This window comes from Empidonax traillii, unplaced genomic scaffold (assembly GCF_003031625.1).
Source record: "Empidonax traillii isolate 1590-97213 ecotype Southwest subspecies unplaced genomic scaffold, ASM303162v1 scaffold471:size1368335, whole genome shotgun sequence".
NCBI classification, from domain to species: Eukaryota; Metazoa; Chordata; class Aves; order Passeriformes; family Tyrannidae; genus Empidonax; species Empidonax traillii.
In genome coordinates, this window is record NW_020955664.1 from 1,259,418 (window position 1) to 1,284,751 (window position 25,334).

General features: G+C 37.3%; 1 protein-coding gene across 2 annotated transcripts in view; it reads left to right on the plus strand.

Annotated features, from left to right (window-relative positions):
- The first annotated feature begins 6,006 nt into the window (after positions 1 to 6,006).
- LOC114063505 (N-acetylated-alpha-linked acidic dipeptidase 2-like) overlaps positions 6,007 to 25,334 on the plus strand; it is a 29,901-nt gene continuing 10,573 nt past the window's right edge. The window contains exons 1-13 of one of the 2 annotated variants that reach the window (XM_027895815.1): positions 6,007 to 6,606; positions 8,134 to 8,245; positions 9,998 to 10,184; positions 11,564 to 11,665; positions 12,509 to 12,634; positions 13,291 to 13,477; positions 14,583 to 14,676; positions 14,950 to 15,048; positions 16,752 to 16,837; positions 17,437 to 17,556; positions 17,952 to 18,034; positions 20,735 to 20,798; positions 23,442 to 23,509. In XM_027895815.1, the coding sequence (XP_027751616.1) occupies positions 6,519 to 6,606; positions 8,134 to 8,245; positions 9,998 to 10,184; positions 11,564 to 11,665; positions 12,509 to 12,634; positions 13,291 to 13,477; positions 14,583 to 14,676; positions 14,950 to 15,048; positions 16,752 to 16,837; positions 17,437 to 17,556; positions 17,952 to 18,034; positions 20,735 to 20,798; positions 23,442 to 23,509 (1,416 nt within the window). In that variant the 5' untranslated portion in view covers positions 6,007 to 6,518. The remainder of the gene's footprint in view (positions 6,607 to 8,133; positions 8,246 to 9,997; positions 10,185 to 11,563; positions 11,666 to 12,508; positions 12,635 to 13,290; positions 13,478 to 14,582; positions 14,677 to 14,949; positions 15,049 to 16,751; positions 16,838 to 17,436; positions 17,557 to 17,951; positions 18,035 to 20,734; positions 20,799 to 23,441; positions 23,510 to 25,334) is intronic. The other variant, XM_027895814.1, reaches the window with a different exon arrangement.

Below are 25,334 nucleotides of genomic sequence, written 5' to 3' on the forward strand. Positions count from 1 at the left end.
CTTAGTCACTGTAGGGAACAGGATGCAGGAACAGAAATTGTCTCTCTCCTATTGATTATGGGATGGAGACATAGGCCTGTGTGAACCTCATGAAGTTCAGCAGGGCCACATGCCAGGTCTTGCACCTGGGTCAGGACAACTCCAAGCGCAAGGACAGCCTGGGTGAGAATGGATCAAGACTAGCTCTGGGGAGAAAGACTTTGGGGTGTTTGTGCATGAGAAGCTCAACATGAGCTGGCAACATGCACTTCTGGCCCAGAAAGCCAACTGTGTCCCAGACTCCATCAAGAGAAGTAAGGCTAGCAGGTCGAGGGAGGTGATTCTGCCCCTGTACTCTGCTCTTTTGAGACCCCACCTGGAGTAGTGTCCAGCTTCGGGGTCCCAAACATAGGAAAGTTATTGACCTATTACAACAAGTCCAGAGGAGACCACTAAGTTGATCACGGAGCTGAAACACCTCTCCTGTGAAGACAGTCTGAGAGAGCTGGGATTGTTCAGCCTGGAGAAGAGAAGGCTCTGTAGAGACCTTAGATCACCTTCCAGTGCCTAGAGGGGATACAAGAAGGCTGTAGAGGGACGTTTTACAAGGACATGTAGTGGCAGGACAAGGTGGAATGGCCTTAAGGTTTAGGTCTAGTTTAGATATTAGGAAGAAATTATTTTCTGTGATGGTGGTAAGGCACTGGCACAAGTTTCCTAGAGAAGTTGCGGATGCCTCATCCCTGGAAGTGTTCAAGTCTGTGTTGGATGGAGTTTTAAGCAACCTGCTCTTAGTGGAACATTCCCTGCCCATGGCAGGGTGGTTAGAAGCAGATGATTTTTAAGGTCCCCTCTAACCTAAGCTGTTCTATAGGTCTGTGACTGTTCTCCTGCACACAAAAAATTCAAGGCTAACTAGTCCAGAGAGAGGAGGCTGGTTGTAACATGGTGGTTTACATGAGCTTTTGATAGGGTGGAATTCAAACTTTTCCAAGAATTGTGTCTGCTTTGTGACCTTTGTTCAATGCAAACCACAGTCTGCAGCTGTTGAATTTTTAAAGCAAATGGAACTTGACTTAATTTTTTTAAGAGAAGAACGTATTTAGATGGATTCAGCCAGCTCTTCTCCGAAGCCCTAGCACAGTCTCCTATCAAGTAGATTTGAGGTCAGAGACTCTGTACTACATGTTATCGTTTGGGGTGTTTCCATTCTCACTTGTCAGCATGAAGCTTTTTCTGATGTCCATTCTGAGAAGAGCAGTACTTGGTGCTGATTAATGGGTCTAAATGCATCTAGCATTTTATTTAAATAAAAATTTTAAATGAATATGCTTTTTAGTCTTCAAGAACTTCTATGGAAGTTCTGATAAAAACATTCTATTCCCTAAATAATTTCTTGCTGTCACTGTCTATGGAGTTTAGATATAGCCACTGCACCTTCATTCCTCAAAGACTATTCAAGGCAAAAATGGCTGGTGTCATAACTGGAAAGCAAATGCTAAAGCCTATATAGCTAATTACTGAAGCTACCTGATTTTTAGTCAGCTAGGCAAACCATATGCCAAAATATATGCATGGATGCATATGCAGCTCTTCTTTTCCTATATATGTCACTCGGATTATAACTTCTAAGCAGAAAGCATAAAATGAAAGAGTAGTATGCACTGAGAAATCTAATTTCACATGATTCAGTTACTAGGATAATACAAAGAAGTAAGCATCATATTTCACATTTATGAACAAAATTAGGCCAATTGACATTTATCAAAAAATAGAGACATCTAGTTCCTGCCAGAAAGGTGGAGAATAATGGTTATATAAATAATATGCATTCAAAGCAGACAAGTGGAGAATAATGGTTAAATAATAAGTAATATGCATTAAAAGCAGTGTTAATAAGTTCTTGAGAACTTTCTAGCTGCACTGAGAAATATGTCCAGTCCACTGATTCTTAGAGCTTAAAAAAACCTGTCTGAACTAGTCACATGATCATGGAAGAGTATGCATTGAAGGAACCTTCTGGGGACAGGCCAGATACAGAAATAACTCCTTTTTAAGACAATGTATTTTTTTGTTAGATCTGCTAAGATATCTTAGGGGCATAGCTATTACCTAACTCAAGCCCTGAGTGTGAAATTAATTAAATTAAAGAGCCTGGAAGGAGTGAAGTGAAATGAAGTTAAGTGAAAAAGGAGCAATTTTTTTTTAAAGAAAGTATTGCTATCATATGATCACAAATTGGATACTGTTCAGGTTTTCCAAAGAACTCCATACAATGATCATCCTATGCACTAAGAGTCTAAATCAAATTAAATCAAAACATATGCATGTCTGGAAAAGTGAGAAACTATACCTGTATTAAAATGAATCCTTGCTTTCATGAAACCAGCAATGTCAATGTTACTTTGGCTGTTGACCTCACTGCATAATTTCTGAATTCTTCTTGTAGAAGAAAGGGTTAAAGCTTGCAATCTGGACTTGTCAGCTGCCAGCAATGTAAATTTTATTTTAGCTGGAATCTGATAATGGATTCATGAAGTTCAAAATAACAAAGACTCCGACTCAAAGCATCAACATCTACTACCCTTTTAAACTGATAGAAAGACTGTAGAGGTCATGAGAGAGTTCAGGGGTCTGTGAAACTGGCAGAGTCAGAAGGAAACTACTGATTTGAAATAGCAGCTGAGCATTCCCCTGTTGCCATTTTTCCTGCCAGGGCTGCCTTTCCCACAAACCGCCAGGCCCTTTCAATTCTCAAGTCACAAGTTCAACCTTTAGTCTAACAATAGGTCAAGCAGCGCAATCGAGTAGCATGTCTTTCTTGCTGCAAGTATTAAGCTTTAGGGCACAGTTGCTGAGCAGCTACAGCCTACAGTTTGCAAGCCCTGGCATTTGTCCTGTGTATTATGTGTTTTTATGTACTATTACTGGTTTTACTGATTGGCTGCGTAGCACAATTATGCATTCAACACACAAATGCATGGTAGTTTTGCATCTGGCATGTGTATACTTGCCATTTTTTGAGCTTTTCTATTTTACCAGGGGTTTATATATTCTAAGTAAACATGTGTAGCTACCTGCAAGTTCTAATAGCTTCAGCTGAACATCAGTCTTATTTTCACTATCAGTGTGAGCAATTCTCACTGCTCACAAACTCATTATGAGGAATATGCAGTAACTTGTAGTTTTTGTGTTAATTTAAAAAGTTATATTAATTTAAAGAAGTACTGTGCATTCAGGAGTTTGTGTTTTGGGCTGTTTTTGTTACCTGCTCTAAGAAAGGGAGTCCTTTTTCTCAGTAATGTTTTGACAACTTGTTTTGCATAATTTCTGTGACTACTTAGATGGTTTTATCTCCCATCAGCTTCAAATCTTTGATTAAGCTTAGACTGAAGTGAGTGTTTTCATAACTGAATAAAATACCTGTTATCAGAGCTATTATCAGAGGCATGCTCTTAGCAGTCTCTCAGGCTGGTAATATCTTTGTTCCTGCAGGAACAAGCCCACGTAAAAGAACAGGGCAGCCAATGGATGTGGTTTTGATTTGTCCAGGAAATCACTCAAAGGAGGACGAGCATTTTGGGCTACTGGTCATCTTAACATCTCTGAGGTCACTCCTTGGCTACTAAATGAGATGATCAGTAGCAGCTAAGAGTGAGATGAGGTTTGGTTTGGAGCAGCTTCTTACACCTTCTCACATATGTGACTTTGCATTCCAGGCATGCTTTACTTCAGATTGCACCATGTTAGGCTCATTTTTCTCTAACTCCAGTTACTCTGAGGAGCATTTGTAAGATGTGATACTAAAACTTTGGCTTTGTGATTTAGTAATGTGCGTGTGTGTATATGTAACCAAATCTCATCTTGCTTCTGTTTCACCTGGGAGAATGGTAATTGCTTAGCCTTTATGTTTTGTTTTTCTCCTCTTCCCAGGAAGTACACAGATGAGCTAACTCAGGAATACTTTTGTAATTTATCAGCAAGTAATTTCAGATGTTTATATACAAAATAGATATAATCAAAGAGAGATGACAAAAATTCTTGTGTTGTAATGTTGCTGGCCTTCACAACACACCAAGCTGATTTATAGAATAGAACAGAACAGAGCAGTGTGGGTTGGAAGGGTTCCCCAGATATCATCTAGTGCACCTCCCCCCTGCAGTAAGCAGGTACATCTTCAACTGGATCAGGTTGCTCAGAGCCCCATCCAACATGATCATGAATATTTCTGGGATGGGGCATCCATCACCTCTGGGGCAACCTGTGCCAATGCCTCACCACCCTCATTATAAAAAAATATCTTCATTATATCTAGTCTGAGTTTACCCTCTTTTAGTTTAAAACCATCACATCTTGTCCTGTTGCAACAGGACCTACTGAAAGTCTGTCCCCATCTGGATTGAGTTTGCATGGCAAGGTTTTAGTTGCAGGGGTGGCTTTTGTGAGGAGCTGCTGGAAGCTTCCATCATGTCTGACGGAGCCAGTGCCAGCCAAGGCTGAACCCACTAGCAATGGTGGTGGTGCCTCTGGGATAAGAGATTTAAGAAGGGGAAGTAAGTTACTGCACAGAAGCAATTAGAGCCAGACTACAGAGGATGTGAGAGAGGAACACCCCTGCAGGCTCCAAGGTCAGTGAAGAAAGAGGGTTATGAGGAGGAGGTTTTAATTTTTGTCTTTGTTTCTCACTCTCCAAGTCTGTTTTAATTTGAAGTAAATTGTTTATCCCAAAGTGGAACCCAGTTTGCTTATAATGGTAACTGACAAGCAATGTCCCTGTCTTTATTTCAACCCATGACCTTTTTCATCTTATTTCTTGTCCCTGTCCTTTGTGTAGGGTATGTGGTTGAAGACAGATTTACACTGTATGTTATATTGCATTTAATTGTAACATGATATACTCCACCTGGGGCCAATCCATGGCATGTAAGAACGTGTCACAAATAATAACTAATAGTTCTACTGTATTTTAAGTGGTAGGAGCCACCTTGTTGCTGCTGTTATTCAACCTCAGCATTGCTAATGCCCTTGTCACTTTAAAAAGACGCAGGCATAGAAATAAATACATTTCATACATCCTCACTGTTGCTATTCGTACCTTCTTTTTTTACTGATGTTATCATGTGAGGTCTAATTTTGTTAGCAATCTCCAAAAGCCCTTGTCATTTTACTGTCTATTATGTGCCAGTCCTACACCTGCAGTGCTATATAAATGCTAATAATACATCAATATGCTCATTCTTTATGAGTTCTGTAGGTGGAATTCCATCTGGTTTGTATATGTCAATTGAGATGCTAGTGTGAAATGTCATTGCTGTTTAGAATTTGTGATGGCTTATGAGCAGTTGGGGAATGACAGGGAAAAAATCACAAAACTGGACGTGCCTGTAATTTGAACAAAGACATCCAGCCCTGAGCTTGAGATGGTGGCTATGACTGTTGCAGAATACCCGAGTCCTTGTTCTCTGGAAAGCTCTAGTGAAGCAATTAGGATATTAACTAGTCTTTTCAGCTTTTTCTGAACATTTTGAGCTCAACCTAATGTGTTTAAGAAAGTTTTGATACTCAGAGTACTGATATTTCTTTCACAAAATATATCTTCTTCGGACTTTGGCAGTGAGTAGTAGGAACTTGGAGCATTCCAGGCTCCCAGAAAAGCTTTCCTATCTTTAATCATATAACTGGTCTCAAATGGGCAGGTCCTCAGTCCCAGAAAGGTAAGTCTTGGCTTCCATATAGCCATGCAGGAACTCACCACCAGGGAGTGATGTGCAGCATAAGAGTAAGTTTGTGCAAAAGTATGATTAGTCTATGAATGTATTTTTCATCTATTCCTTGCATTGAAGTTGTGACCTTTCCCATGAGATTCTGATGGACTTGACTGAATTAGACTAGGAAAACTTTATCTTAAGAATCTTGAAGTCTAAAGTGTAAAAAGCTAGAGAATATAAAAAATACTTTTGCAACTTCTCCCAGTTGCAAATTGGATGATTACTGAAAGTGTCCTTACTGGCTAATGTAAATTGGTAAATCTCATCTGCTCTAAGTATTCCTCACTTGCTAAGGATCAGTGTTACTATGGATTACAAAAGGAAGCAATTCAGTGCTTCATTGGTAAAGAGGAAACGAGTTTTCCCTTATTTTCATCTCTTGGCCAATTACACTGGAATAGATTGTGATCAAACCTAAACTAAGAACTTTCAAAACTAGGAAGTCCTGATAATTAATAGAAATTAGTCTTATAAATAGTACTTTTAAACTGCTTGGTGCACAGCCTAGATACATAATTGTCACAGAGATACACAGGAGCTGTTTTGTGGAGTGAGACTCAGAAATGGAAGTGGTTTATTGCACTAAGAAAATCAAATCATCATAATCCTGGGATTAAGGCTGGTTAGGCAGCACGAGAGCTGAGAAAAACAGAAGCCAGGGACAGCCCTGGGGCTGCAGGCGGAAAGAGGAGGAGGGGACAGAGGAGGAGGAAGGCAGTTGCTTGCCTGCCCTCCTCACAGCCTGCCAAGCTGCCCGCCAGTGATGCCCCTATGGCCAGGAGCAGGAGCAAGACCACCCTCTGCACATGGCTCATCTGCCCTGGGCTGCTTGGCTGTTTCTTGCTGGGCTTTCTTACAGGTCAGTATGGAGACCCAGGGGCTCAGCCCCCAGCTTTTGTCCTCTGCACATAACTAAGTGCAACCCCTGTTGTGATTAACTCACCATCAGGGAGATTATACTGCTCTTTAGGTACATTGTAAAGCAGTCATCCCACTGCTCTTCTAAGAAGTTGTTTACTCTAGCAGTTTTGGTCTTTAGGGAGTGAGGAATAGAATGGCTGCACTTCAGCGTACGCCGAGCCCTGGTGAACTGACAGCTTCCGAAACGGAAACCCAGGCGTTCAAAGAGGAAAGATTAATAGAAGAGTTTGAGACTTCAGTGATTGTCAGATCTCCATGATTTTGTTTTTTAATTTGTATTTCCTAAGATCTATTTAAGTGCTTGGATTCAGTTGCTATTTTAGAAATTAAGGGTAGAATGTAGAGGAGGCGGAGTTTGACTGACAGCCAGAAATGGAGTTACTGAAGATTTTTAGCATGCACGATGAACTTTACTAGAACATGAGATTTTTTTTCTAAAGTCACTTTCAGCATTTGATTTTAAATCTAAAATTGCATGTCTTTTTTAAACATGTAGCACACACCTAAGGCTAAAGCATAAAAAAAAAAAAATCCATCAGGGCTATTAAATATATAAAACATTAGTTTGATTTAGGAGATTTCTGAGCTTTAAATTTCTGGTGTTTGTGCTATTCTTATGCATTTCCCTAAACATCATATTTTGACTGTGCTCCAAAACAGAATACTGGGGAGATGGACCTTTTGTCCAATCCAGTATCACTGTTCTGTTTAGAGTGTTACTACAATTGCATTTAGGTCTAAGGAGTTGTATATATTGTGCATGTGACACCACATATGTTTGTCTTATGAAAATTTTCCCATTTTTGGGTTGTCTACCTATAACAATAACATGATTTTGTTTTGTTTTGTTGGGTTTTTTTGTTGCTTTCTTCTTAAGACAAACTAATACAGTTGATATGTCTTCTCCTACAACCATTTATGGCTACTGAATTTAACATTTTAAAACTGACTTGTGTCACAGTTAACTTTATTCCTTTAATTAATAGATAGTCTAGGGGTACCCCAAGTCTGTAACTATCATAATGCAAGCAGGGTAGCTGTTGAGTCCTAGACCTTCACTTTAAATATGCCTACGCATGTTTTTTAAAATATATGAATAAATTAAATTAGGGAATTTCATCATGAGTATCAAACCTCACACTGCAAACTGTTAATTGAGAATTTAAACTATGGCTTAATGAGAGATGAGTCTGTCTTAAAAAGGCAAGGAAAGGGGTTTTACCAGGGATTTAGGGTGTAGTCTTTTGTCACTTTTTAGGCAATTCAGTCAATGAAATATATTTTACTTTTATGCTTTTATACTTTACTTTTATACTTCTCTGAGCTGGCAGACACTGACAGAGGGTACTCTAAGCCCTGTGCATCCGTGTGGTTCTAACTGTTCAATACTTCATGTTGCTCAAAGGCTCAAACATGTGAGGACTGGTGTTCTTGCTAAGGAGGAAGCTTTTCAAATGTGTTTCAGGATGGCTGACAAAACTGACTGAAAAAACCCTCAACTCTTCAGTTGTCTACCAAAATGTGAGACAGAAACTTGTGGCTGAAATGAAAGCGGAGAATATCAAGCAATTCCTCCGGTAAGCTGTGTGTATCTTGTTTTTTGAACAATTTTATCAGTCACAAAAAAGTGATAACATAAGCCCCAAGGAAGAGTGAAAGAAAGCAGAGCTGTTAAGATGCTTTGGAAATATTTAGTCTATACAGAATGCCTGAGGGAAGGAGAAGGGAGAGGCTCACAACTCTTCTGTTCCTCCTCTTCCCATTTTTGAAGCTAAGTTTTTGGAGTACTTGTAGTGTCAAGTCTACTTCACTCAAGCTGCATTACTGCCAGTGCTTACCAGTCCTTTTTATTATGATTTTTCATCTTCTTGATTTAATGGTCTGTTTTTTCCTTGCAAGTGACTGAAGCTTTTATATCAGATGACTTTGTTTTCTCTCAGACCAAAATGATTTTACTGTATTTGGGATATGCTGATTACTATGAATCTAAAATGCTAAGGATATAAAAAGATCCTTTTGTTTTGCTGTGCATTCCATTGAAAATTTAGGAAAAAAATCATTATTGTGTATATTTATATTTCCTACAGAGGAACAAACATATTCACATGAAAAGTTAATAACTCTGGTTTGTAAGTGTTGGTATTCAGCATGTAGGTCAGCAGCTGCATCATGAACATGAAAGGATTAAGGACAAGTTTGATCCTAAACCCAAAAGGTTTAATTTCTAACATCAATTAGCTTTTTATGTCCATAGGCCTTATCATATTTTGTATTCATTGCTTGCAGTAGATTGGTTAGTTTTGATCCTGGAAGGGTGACCAAATATCCTTCTGGAATTTCTGAACACATAGGGGACAGAAATATAGTTAGGAACAGTCAGCATTTATTTACTTTTTGTGTGTATCATCAGTATGATTGCCTTCTGTAAGGAAGGTTTAGAACATCATCTCCCACAACATTGTCCTTAGGAAGCTGCAGAAATACACGCTGAAGAACATGCTCTCAGATGGTTTGAAAACAGTCTGAAATGACAGGTTAAAGTGATATTAATCATGGTATTTGTTACCACAAGTTAATGGTAATTGATGGTATCTGACATCTGTGGGGCAACCATTGACAAGTAGTGTGTTGGGAATTTGAAGCTGATGCTGAGTACCTGACTGACTGATGAGCTTTCACCACAGCATACTTGTTCAGTGGGCCAAAAAAATCGCAGACGGATTTCTGTAGGGTTGGATACTGTTTCTGACTATTTATCGCTGTTATGAATTACATCTGATATGGAAGTAAATGTTTTTAAGAAGGCTTTTATTATTTAGGGGTTTGATTAGGAAAAAAAAAAAGGCAAATCTGTGTGGATAATATAATGTAATGATTTTCAAGTTAAACGTATTAGGACATCAGGACACATTATGTCAATAGTGTAAAAATCAATCATCAGATACCAGAATTATCTGGATGGTTCCCTTCTGAATGTGTAGTTTTCCTATATTTATTTCTGCTCCTTGCAAACTGCTCACATTCTTTTGTTGAATGTCTTCGACACTGATTTGCATTGCTTGTGTGTAGATGTGGTTAATCCTGTTATGCAAAGAGAAGTTCAACTGACTTAACTTAAGGCCTCAGGAGAGATCCTCTGCTCTGACTACATTTTGTACTTGTCCTGATGCAGACTCTGAAAAAGAATCATGTTATTTAGCTCTAAATTAAACTGTAAGACCTTACAGTTCAATGTGGCCTTGAGGATTAGCTTTATATGCACTGATCCTAGCTCACTATTGTGTTTCTCTGAATTTCCTACTTATTAGCAGTTTTCTGTTTTGTTCTAGCTCGTTTACTAGGTTACCTCATCTCGCAGGAACTAAACAGAATCTTATTCTTGCCAAACAAATTCAAGGCCAGTGGAAAGAATTTGGATTGGATTCAGCCGAACTTGTTCATTATGATGTGCTTCTTTCATACCCAAATGAAAAGCAGCCAAACTACATCTCAGTAATTGATGATCAAGGCAATGAGGTGATCTTTTTAACGACAAAACTCTATTTATGTAAGGCTCCTTTAAAAAACAGTTCTTCCTCTCTTTGCCCACCCATTCAGCTCAGCAGGTGCTTTCTATTACAATAAAAAGTCCAGTGCAAAGGGAACTCATATTTAGAAATGGTTTTGCAGGCTATGCAGTAGCACAGCAGAATGGCTGTAATCTCAGTGCCTCATATGGAGGAGAGAGGATGTGTGGAGAGGCTGCAATTAACACTAGTAGACCATAACATGTTAGAAGGGTTCAGCTTAAAGATACATCTAGGCCAATATCCTGTTTCCATAAACAGCCTTAAGTGGGTGCACAGGGATGCTTAAAACAAAGAAATGTATTTCAGGCATGCGATTCTTCCTGTGTCTAGCTGTTTTCAGCTCAGGCATTCTCTGAATGTGCTGTAATTAGTCTCTTAAAGAATCCTCATTAGGCCTCTTTTCCAAGTATTTATCCAGTCAGTGACCCTTGTTAGATCTCTCTTCCAAGTACCTATCCAAACCCTGCACAATTTTTGCTTCCACAACATGCTGAGGTAAGGAGTTAGAGATACTATTGATTGTATGAAATACTACCTAGTTTTCCTTGCTCTGAACCTGATCCCATTGTCTCCCTATGGTGTTTTCTAAGTGTTAGAAGTACTAATGAACTAGTCAGCCTATAGACATCTTTTCCCTTTTGAACATTCAGGGAAATAAAGAAGTAGATGTAAAATCTGACAAGGAGCCTGAGTAAGGAGAGGAGATGGGACTGCTAGAGAAGCATCAAAGCACAAAGGTAGGGATGATGGTAGAAACTAAGGAATATGTGCTCAGGATGACATGCACTTAGATACGAAAGAATGAAGAAATTTTTCAAGACACTGTAACAGTATCTCAGTTATAATCTCACAAGGTGACACAAAGTGGACATGAACCTTAAGGCAACATGAGTGTTACAATATATAGGGATAAAGGGTAGCACATTTAACTGGAGCATAACTAGCAAAGAGCTGATGAGAAGAAGAATGATACAGGTGGGAGTAACCACAAAAAATACCTGGGATGGCGTGGATGAACTAGGTATCTTTTTACTGTCACAAGCTCTTGGCAGTTTTCAGCTACTTCTTATCTTAGGTTCAGGCAGTGACTGATGGGCATCTTCTGACAAGTGATGTCTCTTTGTATTCATATCCTCATTCTGTTACAAAAGTTCATCTCTGGATGCCTCTCTGTGTTTTTGCTTGAACTTATGCATGCCAGTTAGAATTGTATTTTTTGCTAGCAATTTATGGAAACTAGCATACGGTTTGCACATTTAGCATTTGCTTAGTGTGCAAATTTGTGCCTGAAGTGTTTAATCGAAGACTTCTGTTATTTATTGGTAGGTTTTCAATACGTCATTGTTTGAACCACCTGCACAGGGGTATGAAAATGTTGCTGATATACTGCCACCATATAATGCTTTTTCAGCACAAGGAGTGCCAGAGGTAAGAAAAAAAATTATGCAAGAGTACTATTAGCTGAAGTCATATTTTGTGAATGTCCTTATCCCTAACTTGATGGAACAGATTGCTCCAACTTCTCAAAATATTTGTTGTAGTAGTTTTAATTAACCACTTGTGTTAAGTAGGGAGCACTTAAGCACAGCGAGGGCACATATTGTGCAAAGTTTAGAAGTCTTTTATGACCAAAAAAATAAAGCTTTCTCAAATTGCTAGAACTCTGAATCACATAATATGTGAAAAGTTTTTATCTTGATGAAAAATTTTGGATACGTCTCAGATTGCTCCAGATTATTCAATCATATGAGGAGGATCTGCTTAAGGCACAAATAGAATTAGAAATATATAAATCAGATTGGAAGACATTAATGCCTTGGAAGAAATTAATGCCTTCAAAGGCCACAAAAGTCCCTCAGTTAATCTGCTAATCCATTATGGAACAGGTCAGGGGCAGCATTGGATTGCATAAATTCATGAAATTATGTAATAGTGAGTGTTTGCATATGCAAGGTATACCACTATTTGTCATGGCCAGAGAAGTTTGTCAGTTAAGCAAAGTACGTTGTTTTATTTTCCAGCCTCAGATTTTAAGGCTGTTGTTAAGGGCAGGATAATATACAAAGGTCAGCCATTTAAGCCAAAGCTTCCTATAGAATATAGTAGATATCTTTTGCTATTGTTTTTATGGGCACTGGACCTAATTTGCAGAAATGCAAAAAACCCCAAAACTATATCATACATAGTGAATGAAACAGCGTATTTCTGATAATGGGTATTTTCCCTGTTTATTAACCAGTTGCCGTGACACTGCTTTTCTTTTCTGAGCAGGCAGATCTGGTCTATGTGAATTATGGCCGTACAGAAGATTTTTTTAAGCTGGAGCGTGAAATGGGAATTAACTGTACAGGAAAGATTGTCATTGCCAGATACGGGAAGATCTTCAGAGGAAACAAAGTAAGGGTTGTGTTTTAATTTTTCCTCTGTGGGTAAGACTGTTCATGACAGAGCTGGAGGGGGTTAGTGATGGCTCTGAGTTGGAATATATGAGCAGAAGGAAGCCTGCAATGCACCCATTGTGACTGCAGTCTAATAACTTCCAAAACAATAAAGCCATGTGTATTAAACTACTGAGACTGAGATGACTGCAAACTTCCTAGGTAGTTCTTGCAAAGGTTAGGGAACTGAGGAGTTTGTAGAGCCAAGACTTCTGATACTTTTCATCCACAGAATTGTAGTATTTTGAAATAGTAATTATTTGACAAGGAGTCTGATGCACAGAGACTGAATAATTGTATCTTCCGACTTTAGACTACAACTCTGACAAAACGGATGACATTGGGGCAGTGAGGATTGTGGTCAGTTTTTGTGCCTCAGTTTTATGTCCTGTACTTTATTTCATAGCCTTGAGCTGTGACTAAATGTATGACACAAATAATGAACAGTACGTTTTACTGTGGTTTTTCCTTCTGCTGAATCTAGAGTAATTTTCACTCTACTACATACACAACTTCTAAAATTATGTCTACATGGAAGAAACGTTCAGATTTATCATTGTATTGATTAAAAAAAAAAAAACCCACAACATTTCTTAAGAGCAAGTAATTTCACAGGTTAAAAATGCCATATTAGCAGGAGCCCAAGGGATCATACTTTATTCAGACCCTGCTGACTACTGTGCCCCAGGAACAGATGCTTATCCAGGTGGCTGGAACCTTCCAGGTGGAGGAGTCCAGCGTGGGAATGTATTAAACCTGAATGGAGCTGGGGACCCTCTAACACCAGGTTATCCTGCCAAGGGTGAGTAAAACTTCTGTAACCTGGGCCATCAAGTACTTTATAAACTGGTGCTGAAATGTGGCACTAGAAATTCATTTATTTTCAATAGAGATGAAGAAAAAAAAAGCTGCTAGAAATTATTTTTAGCAGTAGTTAATTTTCCTATTGCAGACTAAGTTCTGCCTGTATGCCATTCTAATTGCTTGCTTTTAACTTAGGTGGGGAAGAAAAGTTTTTATGAAAAAAAACTTCAGGAAAATCTCTTGGTTTGATGCCAGCCTTATAACTCTTAGAAAAGCAGGATGTGCTGGTTTAGAGACTGTGAAGCAGCAGGAAATGACTGAGAATTTCTAATCATTTTTTAAATATCTGTGTTTCTCAAGATGACCAGTTTAAACTAGATTATACTCTACCATCAAAGATGACTAATAGCTTTGCTTGGAGGTATATTTTCTTTCTGATCATAAATTCCAAGCAGAAAAGCAGTTTAAAATCCCCCTTATAGGGAGTAAAATTCTTGCAACAAAAATAACAGGCACCTGGAGTCTTTCAAACTTTGGCACAATATGCTTGTCTTGTCCTTGTTGGCATCCTAAACTTAATCTGAACAAAGATGCCTACTAGTGCTGTCTGCTGATGGGATGGGTGTACAGGGGTGCTTTTGGAAAGCTTGTGTGAACGGTGTTGGGGGCATAAGACAACCTGCTGAAAAAACAGCATAGATTGTGCTTGTCTCTCCCACCAGACTCAGAGAGACGTTGCCTGTCTTCAACACAGGCAAGTGTATCAGGGATGTGTTCTGCAGCTTGCCAACCATCTGCACAGGTGCCGCCTTCACCTCACTCACCAGACTGGTTTTCCCAGCTTTGAGGAGATGTAGTAATATGGACGGACAGCAAATCTAAAAGTGGAGACTTTTGCCCTGTTGTGCAGATGCATTACTGGGCTTGTGGTTCTGTCACTGCAGCTTGGTTTCCTAGAAGTAATATCTGAGAAATGATGTAAGAATTGAAAAGAATGATGAATGCCTGCGGCTACTGTGTGGCTGCACTGTTCAATAGTGTTTTCAGTTTTGTAAAAGTTGCTAAGAACGCTATAAACTTGACATTTTGTTCTGGTTTCTCAGAGTACACTTTCAGGTATAAAGTTAACGAAGGTGTAGGGATTCCCAAAATCCCAGTTCACCCCATTGGATATCATGATGCAGAAGTATTATTGAGGTGAGTGTACATCAGTCCTTCTCACTTATAAGTCAGTATTGACATAAGCACAGACAGAGTTTTTATACTAAGATGATAAAATCTCTTGCTGTTATTGGCATTGTAGTAAATGTGTATTTCAGAAAATGTGGAAAATTCAAAACAACCTATTTCTGCAATAATTATTTTAAGAATTTTGTAAACGCACCTTGGGTTTGCTGCAATAATTGTTAAGGGAATTTGAGATTTTTAGGTTACTGATCAACTGCATTTGTCTTGGTTTTCACTTTACAGGTCCATGGGAGGACCTGCAGCTCCAGACAGCAGCTGGAAGGGAAGTCTCAATGTGTCTTATAACATAGGACCAGGATTCACAGGCAACTCTTCTACAAGGTCTGTTTTAACACATAGTGTTTGTAAGATATTGAAAAAAAAATCCGCACAAGAGAAAGACTGTGAAACAATACATTTAGAGATATTCTGGAGAAATTTACTTCCCTCTGAGTGGGCTGCACTTGATGATAATTTTTAGAATTTGAAAATAAAGTAGATAATAAATGATGATAAGTTAGTAGACCAAGACACATGACAATGGCATTTGGCAATAATTTACAATAAAGCAAAAGAACACTTCTCTATGACTTTTCCACTCAAAAAATAATTTCAGTTTACATTAGGTATCATTCTATGAGGACTGGTAGTGGACCACATTGAACAGTGAGTAAAAATGGTGTATCATTATCACAAACTAGTATTCTGAAAGACAGAAGTATGTCTGAAAATATAATTTTATAGACTCCATTTACCATTATTCTTTCCTTCTCTGCTTTAACACTAGATGAAAATGAATAAAATATTAATAAATAAATAAGGAAGCATATTTGACATAATTATGTTTGGAATATCTTGAAGAGCAACAGTGAGAAAAGGATGGGATTCCTCCACAGAAGTCATACATGCAAAATATTTTTGAATGCCCTTCTTAACATCTTCCTACTTGCGAGGGTCACTCTTTTAATAAATATGGTCTAATCCTATATAGTCCTTTCTCAGAGTAGCTCCGTATCAAAATGAACCTTTTGAGTCTAAGGGAAAGCCACTTGCACATGGAAAGTGTGCAAGTATATGCATGTTCAAAGCACTACTGTCAGTTATTTCCTGGGCAAGGATCCAGTGGCTGTCCTGAAGTAGGTTTTGATTTTGACAGCTATGCAGATTTGCTGCTGAAAAGATAATTTCAAATGTGAAATTCTGGAGGTTTTGCCAGATCCAAAAAAAGCATTGTTTGGTGCTTTGTTTTTTCTACAGGTTAAGAGGGCTGAATACTACATTATTTTTATCTCTCCTAAAACCTGGATTTCCTTTACTTTTATAAAACTTCACAAGTGGAATTTACTGGGGAGGAGCAGGCAGGGATGAAGGGTTTTTACTGGGAAGGGGAGAGAAAAAGTAAACTGTACTTCTAGTAGAAGGTTCCCTGCCTCTAATGGAAGGTTCTCTGTCCATGGCTAGGAGGTTGGAACTAGATGAACCTTAAGGTCCCAGAAAACCCAAACAATTCTACAATTCTACAATTGACAAATCTTGATCACTTAGATCTGCTGTCCTAAACAGAGATTTCAATTTATTCCTGGATGAATATTCCTAATGACCTTTTCTCTGCATTCTATCTTGGAATTCTGTGGAATTGTGCTAGAAAATCAAAGTATATTCTTTATAAAAATATATATATCCACAATTATAATTTTGGTAAAAATATAATTATATTTTTAATTACTGTGCATGCTTTTCAGTTTACTCCTCTGGTACTCAGTTGTCTAATTGATTCCCATACATAGAAGTTCAATAAATTCTGTAAATATTTGCAAATTTATAGATTGGCTCACTTCATAGGATTGTTTCTAAGGCATCTTGCTGTCAGCAGGTAAAGCTGAAATAAAAAACGGGACACTGAGACAAATGAATACACATTAGATTAGCGCTGAATGGACAAAGCAGAACAGGAACACAAACTCTTTGGCTTATATGTTATTCGCAATGGATTTTTATTGGCTTCTCAGTCAGAAATGATTACTCCATACTGCCTTTCATTACAGAAAAGTCAGAATGCATGTTTATACAAGCAATAAAATAACACGAATTTACAACGTCATTGGCATCCTCAGAGGAGCAGTGGAACCAGGTGAGCATCAGGTGGTTGATGATTTTAATTCCTTCTCTGTTTTGTGTTTAATGAAATTGTTCTCACGTTGTAAGAAACTTGAAGTTTTTTAGATTGCCAGATAATATGGAGTCTGAGTAATCCTTAACAGTTGCTCTCTCCCTCTCATTACAGTGTTTATCACAGGCATTCCCAAGAATAAATTTGAATAGGAATACTAGAAAGATAGATGTCAGAGAGTATTTTTATAATGCCTGTCATTTTACAGTAGGGTTCACCTTATATCACCCATACATTTTGCCTTTGAAAAATTAACACAATGCAAAGTACAGGAAACTGGTGATGATTTGAGACATTAAGATTCCACTATTGATACTTTGTAGCAGGTCATAGACATGAAAGACCCTTAGGTGGAAAAATATGTTAAATATTTCTTGTCTTCAGTTGTATATCTCAGTAGGATAAGTGACTGATTGCAGATTAACTTAAAAATAAAATAGTACCACTGGTATTGAACTTCAGATTTTGTTTGATACAAGTAGGGATGCAATCAAAGGAAACACCAAAGGTAACCCAAGTGCATTTTTAATTATGAATTGATATTTTATGCTTGTTTCCAGACAGATATATTATTTTAGGTGGTCACAGAGACTCTTGGGTATTTGGTGGTATTGATCCAACGACAGGTGCAGCTGTTCTGCAAGAAATTGTACGGAGTTTTGGTAAAATGAAGATGGAAGGTAACAATTATTACAGACATAGAATGATGGATATGGAAAACAGTGGCTTTGAAGAACAGCGTTCCCATAAGCTGTTGTAGTTATTTAACTTTTCACTTCTACAGAAAGTTTTATTTCTAATTATGAAAGATGCAAATTCGTTGAAGAGGTGCATATGTAGCATTGCATCTTATTTGGCTGAATTTATTTCTTCATCAGTGTAATAGTACCCTCTTAGTTGTATAGAATGAAATTATTGCAATAATATGTTCCTCTAAGGAATTCAGAGAGGATTTTTTTTTTACTGCTATATCAGTTAAGTGATATTTTTAAAGCAATTTTAATTAACTGTGGTGATCTTTTACTAGACTTTCAAATTTTAAGTTGAATTTTCAAGTTTAACTATGTGATTGCAGGTTGGAGACCTAAGCGAACTATTATTTTTGCAAGCTGGGATGCAGAAGAATTTGGATTATTGGGTTCCACAGAGTGGGCTGAGGTAAATAAAAAGCAGTGTAAAGTAAAGCAAAACTTGAAAGGGTATTGCAGGCAGCTGCAGTACCCAGCATCTATTCCTAGACTGCAGTCAAGTGCTTCATGGTAAAATGGGAGCACAACAGGCTCCTTTGGGTGCTGGCAGGCACTTGTGTATTTATATCAATTACCTACTTACCTTCTTACAACATATGTGCTCTAACTCTTTTAAGATTTAAAAATCTACTTTGATTCAAAGCTAATGTCCCTCAGTGGTCTCTGTGTGGAAATCCATCCCTTCATTTAACAGAATTACAGCATTTTATGTAACGCAAATTGGTCTGTTTTCTACTTGAGAAATTCCCTGGTTTCTATAAACTTAAGTTCAGATCATGAACCTGTGATCCATAGGCACTCCAAGCCCTTTGTATGGAAATCAATCCTCCTGGGCAAATGAAAGGATAGGTAATCTATGAGTGAATATTTCAAAATTCCTGTTAATTCCAGCATTGTAGAGTCTCAGGGGCAGGACAGTCTATTAATTCTGTAGGCGGATCCCTGGCTATATTCCTGCCTCATACAAGGATGTTGGCAAATTCAGAAGTAAGGTTCTGACTATTTTTTTTTTCCTGTTGGACATGTTCAGTTCTTAACCTTGTTAGTGGATTTGTTAAACCCCAATAAGAAATATAGGTATTACAAGAGTTGTCATTGCTTTGTCTGTAAAATCCAAATTGGAAATAGAGCAGGCAGAAAATTACCTAATAAAATATATTTCTGCTGAACTATTTCCATTTATTAGTACTGAACAGTGTTGTCTTTTTATCCTATTAGAAATTTATTTACAAAGTAATATTTGGTTATGTGGATACAACTTTCAAAATCTATACAATAAAACATTTTAATCTTTTTAGTTTAGTTTATTATCATTTATTTCAGTAAACCACAAAATTATAAAGCAAAATGGTATGCATCAGAGGAGGGAACAAACCCAGAAATATGCTCTCAAACACCAAAGAGATTCCATCATTCTGTGAGCAAAGCTGAGTTTTCTATTCCTATGAATTTTCTTTAATTCTTTCTCCCATAAACTGTTTGACTTCTAACTGTAACAGAGTCTCTGCATCTTACTGTTGGTTTATGGGACAGTAGATGAAGAAAGAATGATTGAGATTATTTTAAATTATTTACTGAGAGATTTTAAAGAGTTGTCATTGAAGTATTATCCTATCTGTATATAAAACTTTATTTATTATTGCTTTGTCTACATATCTATGTACATATTTAGATGCTGTCAAGCAAAAAACCCACACAATTGTTTTAAAAATGAGGAATACGAAAAAAATCGTACTTAAAAGACCAATTTCTCTTGAGTAAGTCATGAATAAATTAGGAGTTCTTATGTTCGATTTGTTAAATATTGCTATTATTATTCTGTAAATTTTTTGCTTAATAATTTGGTATCTAGTAATGTATAACTCATTATTTCATGAAATGACAGCTGTACAAGGTTAGAAAACTATAAGCACAGTTCATATTTGAACCTCAGTGTTTTGATATTATCATTTCCTTGCTTTATCTTGGTGGTGTGCATTACTAGTTTTTTACAACTAAATTAGATTCAGTTTCTCTAGAGACATTCCTCACAGCTTACATTCCCATTTTCTGCAGCTGCCAGATCTGTCATGTATTAAATCTTGAGGAAAATTAACCCATTATATCCACTGCCTTCTGTGTAACAGAGAGACTTCAACTGTGGCAACATCCTTTTGTTATACAGACAATCTCCACCGCTCATAAACGAAGGAATTTCTTTATACTGCTAATATGACTTTGCAAGGCCTCATGTATGCATGTACAGGCTTGCTCCCTCCCTTCATATTATTCTGTGGGATCTCTTCTACTGTTTTTTAAAAGATATTAATATCATTATGTAGTTATCAATTACCAATTCAATTTTTAGTTCACCCATGACTTACAAATGAATAGTTGGGTTATAAATTGAATGAATTGAATGAATTGAGTAACAATTACTAACCTAATTAAAATATCTGTCACAAAGCCAAGACTTAATAAAATACCGCTTACTGATTAGAATATCAATTCAAACGTAATTACTGGTTTGCAAAAAATTCAGCAAGATGTGTGTATATATTTAGCATGAAAGCAATTCTTGGTGGACTCAAAATAGTCAACTTCACTTTAATAGGGAATTTTTGTGCTTTGACTTATCCCTTTTTGAAATGGAATAGTGTAGAAATGACAGCAGTGCTCAGTTCATCAGTGTTAAATTGAGTTTAGTGCTGGGAGCACACATGAATAACCAGGAATTAAAAGCATGGAGGAATTCTGGCTGATCTCACAGTCACATGTTTCATGTTCAAAAAGTCCCAAAGTGCAGAGTTAAAAAGCATGTAGAGCCTTATTTTGTCATGTTACAATTCTGTTCAATAATTTTCATGTTCCATCTTGCTCCTGTGTGATGCAGCAGGCAGAACCTTCATTTTGTGGATGTTTTCCACAACAAATTAAGTCGCAGAAAACAGGAGTGAATTTCATATGCCCAGATCATTTACCATCTTCAAACAATATAATTAATAAGGTACATAGTAATATTTATCCTGACTGAGATCTTAAAAGCAATGCTGTAAGAAACAGTGCACTTAACATGCTTTTGACTAAATGTCACTAACTGAAAGTAATGATTACACATTTACAACCTCAGGAAAATGCCAAAGTCCTTCAGGAACGGGCAGTTGCTTACATAAACACAGATTCTTCTATAGAAGGTGAGTCTTTTATTTTTAAATTTACCTTACTTCCCACCCATAATTTTTAATAGTTTTCTCTGTATTATTTGTTGCATTCAGAATAAGTGTAGTAAATACAGAATTTAGTGGAGAGAAAAAGCAATTTAAATTCTTGTGTTACTTTCTTTTGCAAATAGTGCCACCCATGAGCTGCAGCCCATGTGTCTAGAGTCCAGAATGTCTCCTCTGGCTGAGTATTGTGTTCTGTGTTAATTAACTGAGCGTTCTGTATGTTAAACTCTCTCTTAGCTGCATTAGCTTTAATTTGCAATTGCAGTTTTGATATATGACAGTCTGCTCCTTGCTCTGGTCACAGCTCCAACTCTTTTCCCCTGTGGAATTATAATATTTTCAGACACTAATTTATTATGTTTATAAGACAATTTGTGTTGAGACCTTTGGTTTACACTTGATGAGGGTGAGAGATGATTTAGTGCTTTGGGCCAGTGTGGTCACCTTTGTTCATTGCTATGATCAGGGAGTTATACATGTATTACAGCAGAGCTCTTCTTCAAAAACAAGCCCCGAATCACAAAAAACCTTATCCACCATTATTCAATTGATTATGTTCTTCAGACTGTAAGAATCTCATTCAGGAATGCTACTTACAAACTGGCATTTTTGGGGAGCTCTACACTGCAACTTAAATCACAAAATCCTTCTTAAAATATACTGGCCTTTATCACAGAAGGACCTCCTTTACTGTTGTTTGTGCTGAAAGAATAGTCAGAAGAGTCCTGTGAAGCTGCTCTGCGTCATAACCTCAGTTATTCAAGGCATTAATGTTCCCATGTCAAACCCAACTTATTTGGGCTTCCTGTGTGGGAATAAAATGGTTATGAAGAGGCATATTTAAGAACTCTTTTTATTCCTGTCAGCTGAAAGTTTTGTTCATCACAAAAGGATTAGAAAGAAAGAAAAGCCAAACCCAATTTTTAAATGCTCTGTTGGAGCTGGGGAATAAGGAGAGTTAGAGCTGCTCCTTCATTTACACAGCCTACATGCTGTGTAAAAAGTAGAGCAGAATTTCACGCCTAGAAGATCTCACAGATAAAATAATAGCTTTACAACTGCTTCAGATTCTCAGCGTGGATTGTAACCCATATTTTTTAGTTGGTTTGCAGCCAACATACTGCTGTCTTAACAATTTTTTTCTAAATCTTGATTATTCAAACATGTCTCTTGCTTTATCCATTAAAGAAAGTATGAAAGTAAAACAACTGGAAAAGAAATATGTAGTAAGGAAAAGAACACCATGTTAAGTGCACTGGTTTAAGTATCTTGGATATCTTTCACCTGACTGAACAGTTAAATCTGCTGTAAAGTCATAGCATTCATATACTCTGATAATTATTTTGTTTATCATCAAATGTTTTCCCCAGCACTTCTTATATCACATTTTGGACAGCAAATTATTTCTCTTTATTTTCTTATAGCAATGAAAAGAAGGAGCGGGGGGGCATCATTTTGAACAGTTTTGTGACTTTAATTTACAGTTCTCAAATACAGACTCCCTTTGGAAACATCATTAACATTATCTAGTATTTTTTCCATCATCATGGACTTTTTTTGTAATTGTCAGTCTAGTCCTAGAATATGATATGTAAGTACACACTGTGCAAAGTGTGACCCAAGATCTAAAGCCATAACAAAACCTAATAACTTATAACTGATAACTAATTACTAACAATAACAATAACTTAATAACTGTTATCTGAGAGTTTGTAGGTTTTATGTTGCAACCTTCTCATCCCTGTTCTCTTCTTTGTTGTTGTCTGTATTTGAGGGCAGAGGTGTTTGCTTAATGCTCTCCGATGGCTGCAGTCTATAGAGGAGATTGTTTTACACTCATGCCTGTCCCAAAAATGGCCATAGTTTCTTTTTGATGATGGTCTTGCTGCTGCAGCTGAGAACTTTGCTTTGTGATACTTACCGAGCCCAAAACAATCTACCAGCAGCATGGAAACCTCATGGGGGTAAAGGGCACACACCATCACGTGGTGGTAAAAGAGGAGGTTTAGGAGACAGCAGATGGAAACATTGAGCTACATCTTTTTTTTGGCCTTCTATTTGGGCTAGACTTAGTTCTGAAATATAAAATGCCAGATACCTTGCAATTCTCTTGCTCAGAAGATGACCTGTCTTGTAGATACAGTCTGCAAAAGCACTGAAAAAGTGCTCTCTATGGTAAGAAAAGTAGCTGAATTGAAAGATTTCTTAAAACATCTTGTGGCGAATGTCTTTTGCACACTTCCTGAAAGCACTAACTTTATTTTTAACTTCTTATTTTTTGCCTTCTGTTTAACAAAAGCTTCAGGAAGTGTACGAGTGACGAGGGCTTGTCACTAATGAGGGATAGTTAGGCGCATTTTAGAACTATGGGAAGGCTTAATTATGTTCCTGTGTATGTACTATAACCAATCCATCATTGTCAAGCAGTGGCAGGAGCTTATACAGTGTGACCAAGTAGTCTATTTCTGCATATATTCTGAGGCAAGATCTAAATTCTTGCCTTGGAGTCCAGAAGTTTATCTAAGAAAGGACTGCAGGGTTTAATCAATTAAGAAAATAATGCCACTGGTACATGAATGGAAAATTTCCATGCCTTTGTTTTATTTTCAGGCAACTACACACTAAGAGTTGACTGCACCCCTCTTCTCTACAAACTGGTGTATAATCTGACAAAAGAGGTACAGAAGCAGTGTCTACTATTTCTGACTTTTTAAGAATATAAAACTGTAAGTTTAGTGGATGAAATAGGATTATTGAATAATATTGGATTTATTTTATTGCTGTGCTGTAAGAATCTTGATCCCACCAAATTCAAAAGCAAAACATCCCATCAGCAGTACACAGTCCATGCTCACAGTTCCTCAGTATTCTTAAAGGTTGAAATGTGACATAAGTGGAATCTTATCTTCAATATATAGTAAAAACTATAAAAATCTATAGTAAAATATATAGTAAATATATAGCAAATATATAGTAAAATAATAATAATAAAAACAAGATGCTAAAACACTTGAGCAAGATCAGTTCTCTAAAATGATAAGCACTGAAGAAAATAATTTTCACATTGGCTAGCTACCATTTTCTCTCTGTCTGTTCCCCCAAATCTCCTTCATATCTCGCTGAGCCTTTGAAATATGTAATAAAAATTGAAGGATTGAGAGGCTTTGTAACAGGCTAGACGAGTATATTTTCATGATTACAAGGGGTCTAACCATGTCTCCTTTACTTTCAGCTCTCAGAATAAATTATCATAAGGCTGAAAGATTGTGGTCCATTAAAGCATGGAATTTCCTTGGCCATATGAGGAGTTAACCAGATTAGGCACCTACCATGAGCCATTGCCAGTATCCTCAGATCTGGATTCATCTCAGTTAACAGAACACATCTCTGACTGACTTAAGCAACATAGGCTCCCTTTAAAGGCATTGGGTAGAAATAAGTGCCTTTAGGATGAGATTCATTTGACCAAATGTGGTTTTCCACCTTTGTATGTACAGAACTCAAACTACTTTTTTTCCCTCTGATATGATGGGAACTCAGGTGACCTGGTCCAGTGTAAAAATCTGCACTGTGATTGCACTTGGTAGGATGACTCCAGCTACCAGTCTCCCATCCCACTAGATGCATTCAACCTGAGTTATTTTCAAAAGTATTACTCTTTTACAACCTGAAATGCTATGGTTTGGATCTGGGGAAGTTTATCTATGCTATTCTGTGATTTTCTTTTCTACATTATATTTTCTTATAAATTCTTTCTATCTTAATCTTTTCTTTCATCCTTGCAAAGGAAGAAGATGTTTATTGAAATATTAGCTCTGACACTTCGCACACTGAAGGGCATTCTCCTTGTATGCAAAAATTTCCATGTCCTTAGTGTGTGGGCCCTGGACAAAATAATTTACATTCTGTCTGCAGCAAACCATTTACCCAGGAAGACATTTCCCTGCAAAAGTTAAACAAAGTTAAAAAAGGTGGTCTGGGCTAAAAATAGTACCTCACTCTTGATCTTAAGTCAACTATTCAACAATTGCTGGTTTGAGCAAAAAAATTTCCATTAAAGTACCCTGCAAAGTACTTAAGACTGACTTAAAAAAAAAATTCTTATTCTGTGTTATGTCAGATTTAAACTTTAGAAGCGTGATGTAAACAATAGAAAACCTGACACCTGATTATGCATGTCCAAAGGAAGGTTATTTCTGTTCATATTAAACAGTCCAAAATCCAAAGATCTCTTTGATCTTCTTATTTTTTAGTGAGCCAGTTCTCAACAAAGAGAGATGTAGTGTACATGTGAAGTATTGTCTTTCAAGGAGCTCTGCATTTACGTGTGGTCCTCTGCATACAGATGGTACACTTAGGTGTTGACTGTCTTCTTTGGCCTTGCTCCACCTCAAGGGTATAGACATTTGGTCATCACCAGACAGTGTCTGCAATAGCTCAACTCCAATTCCCCTGTTCTGAACGTCACTGCTTCAGCTATACTTAAAGAACTCTGCATCTTCC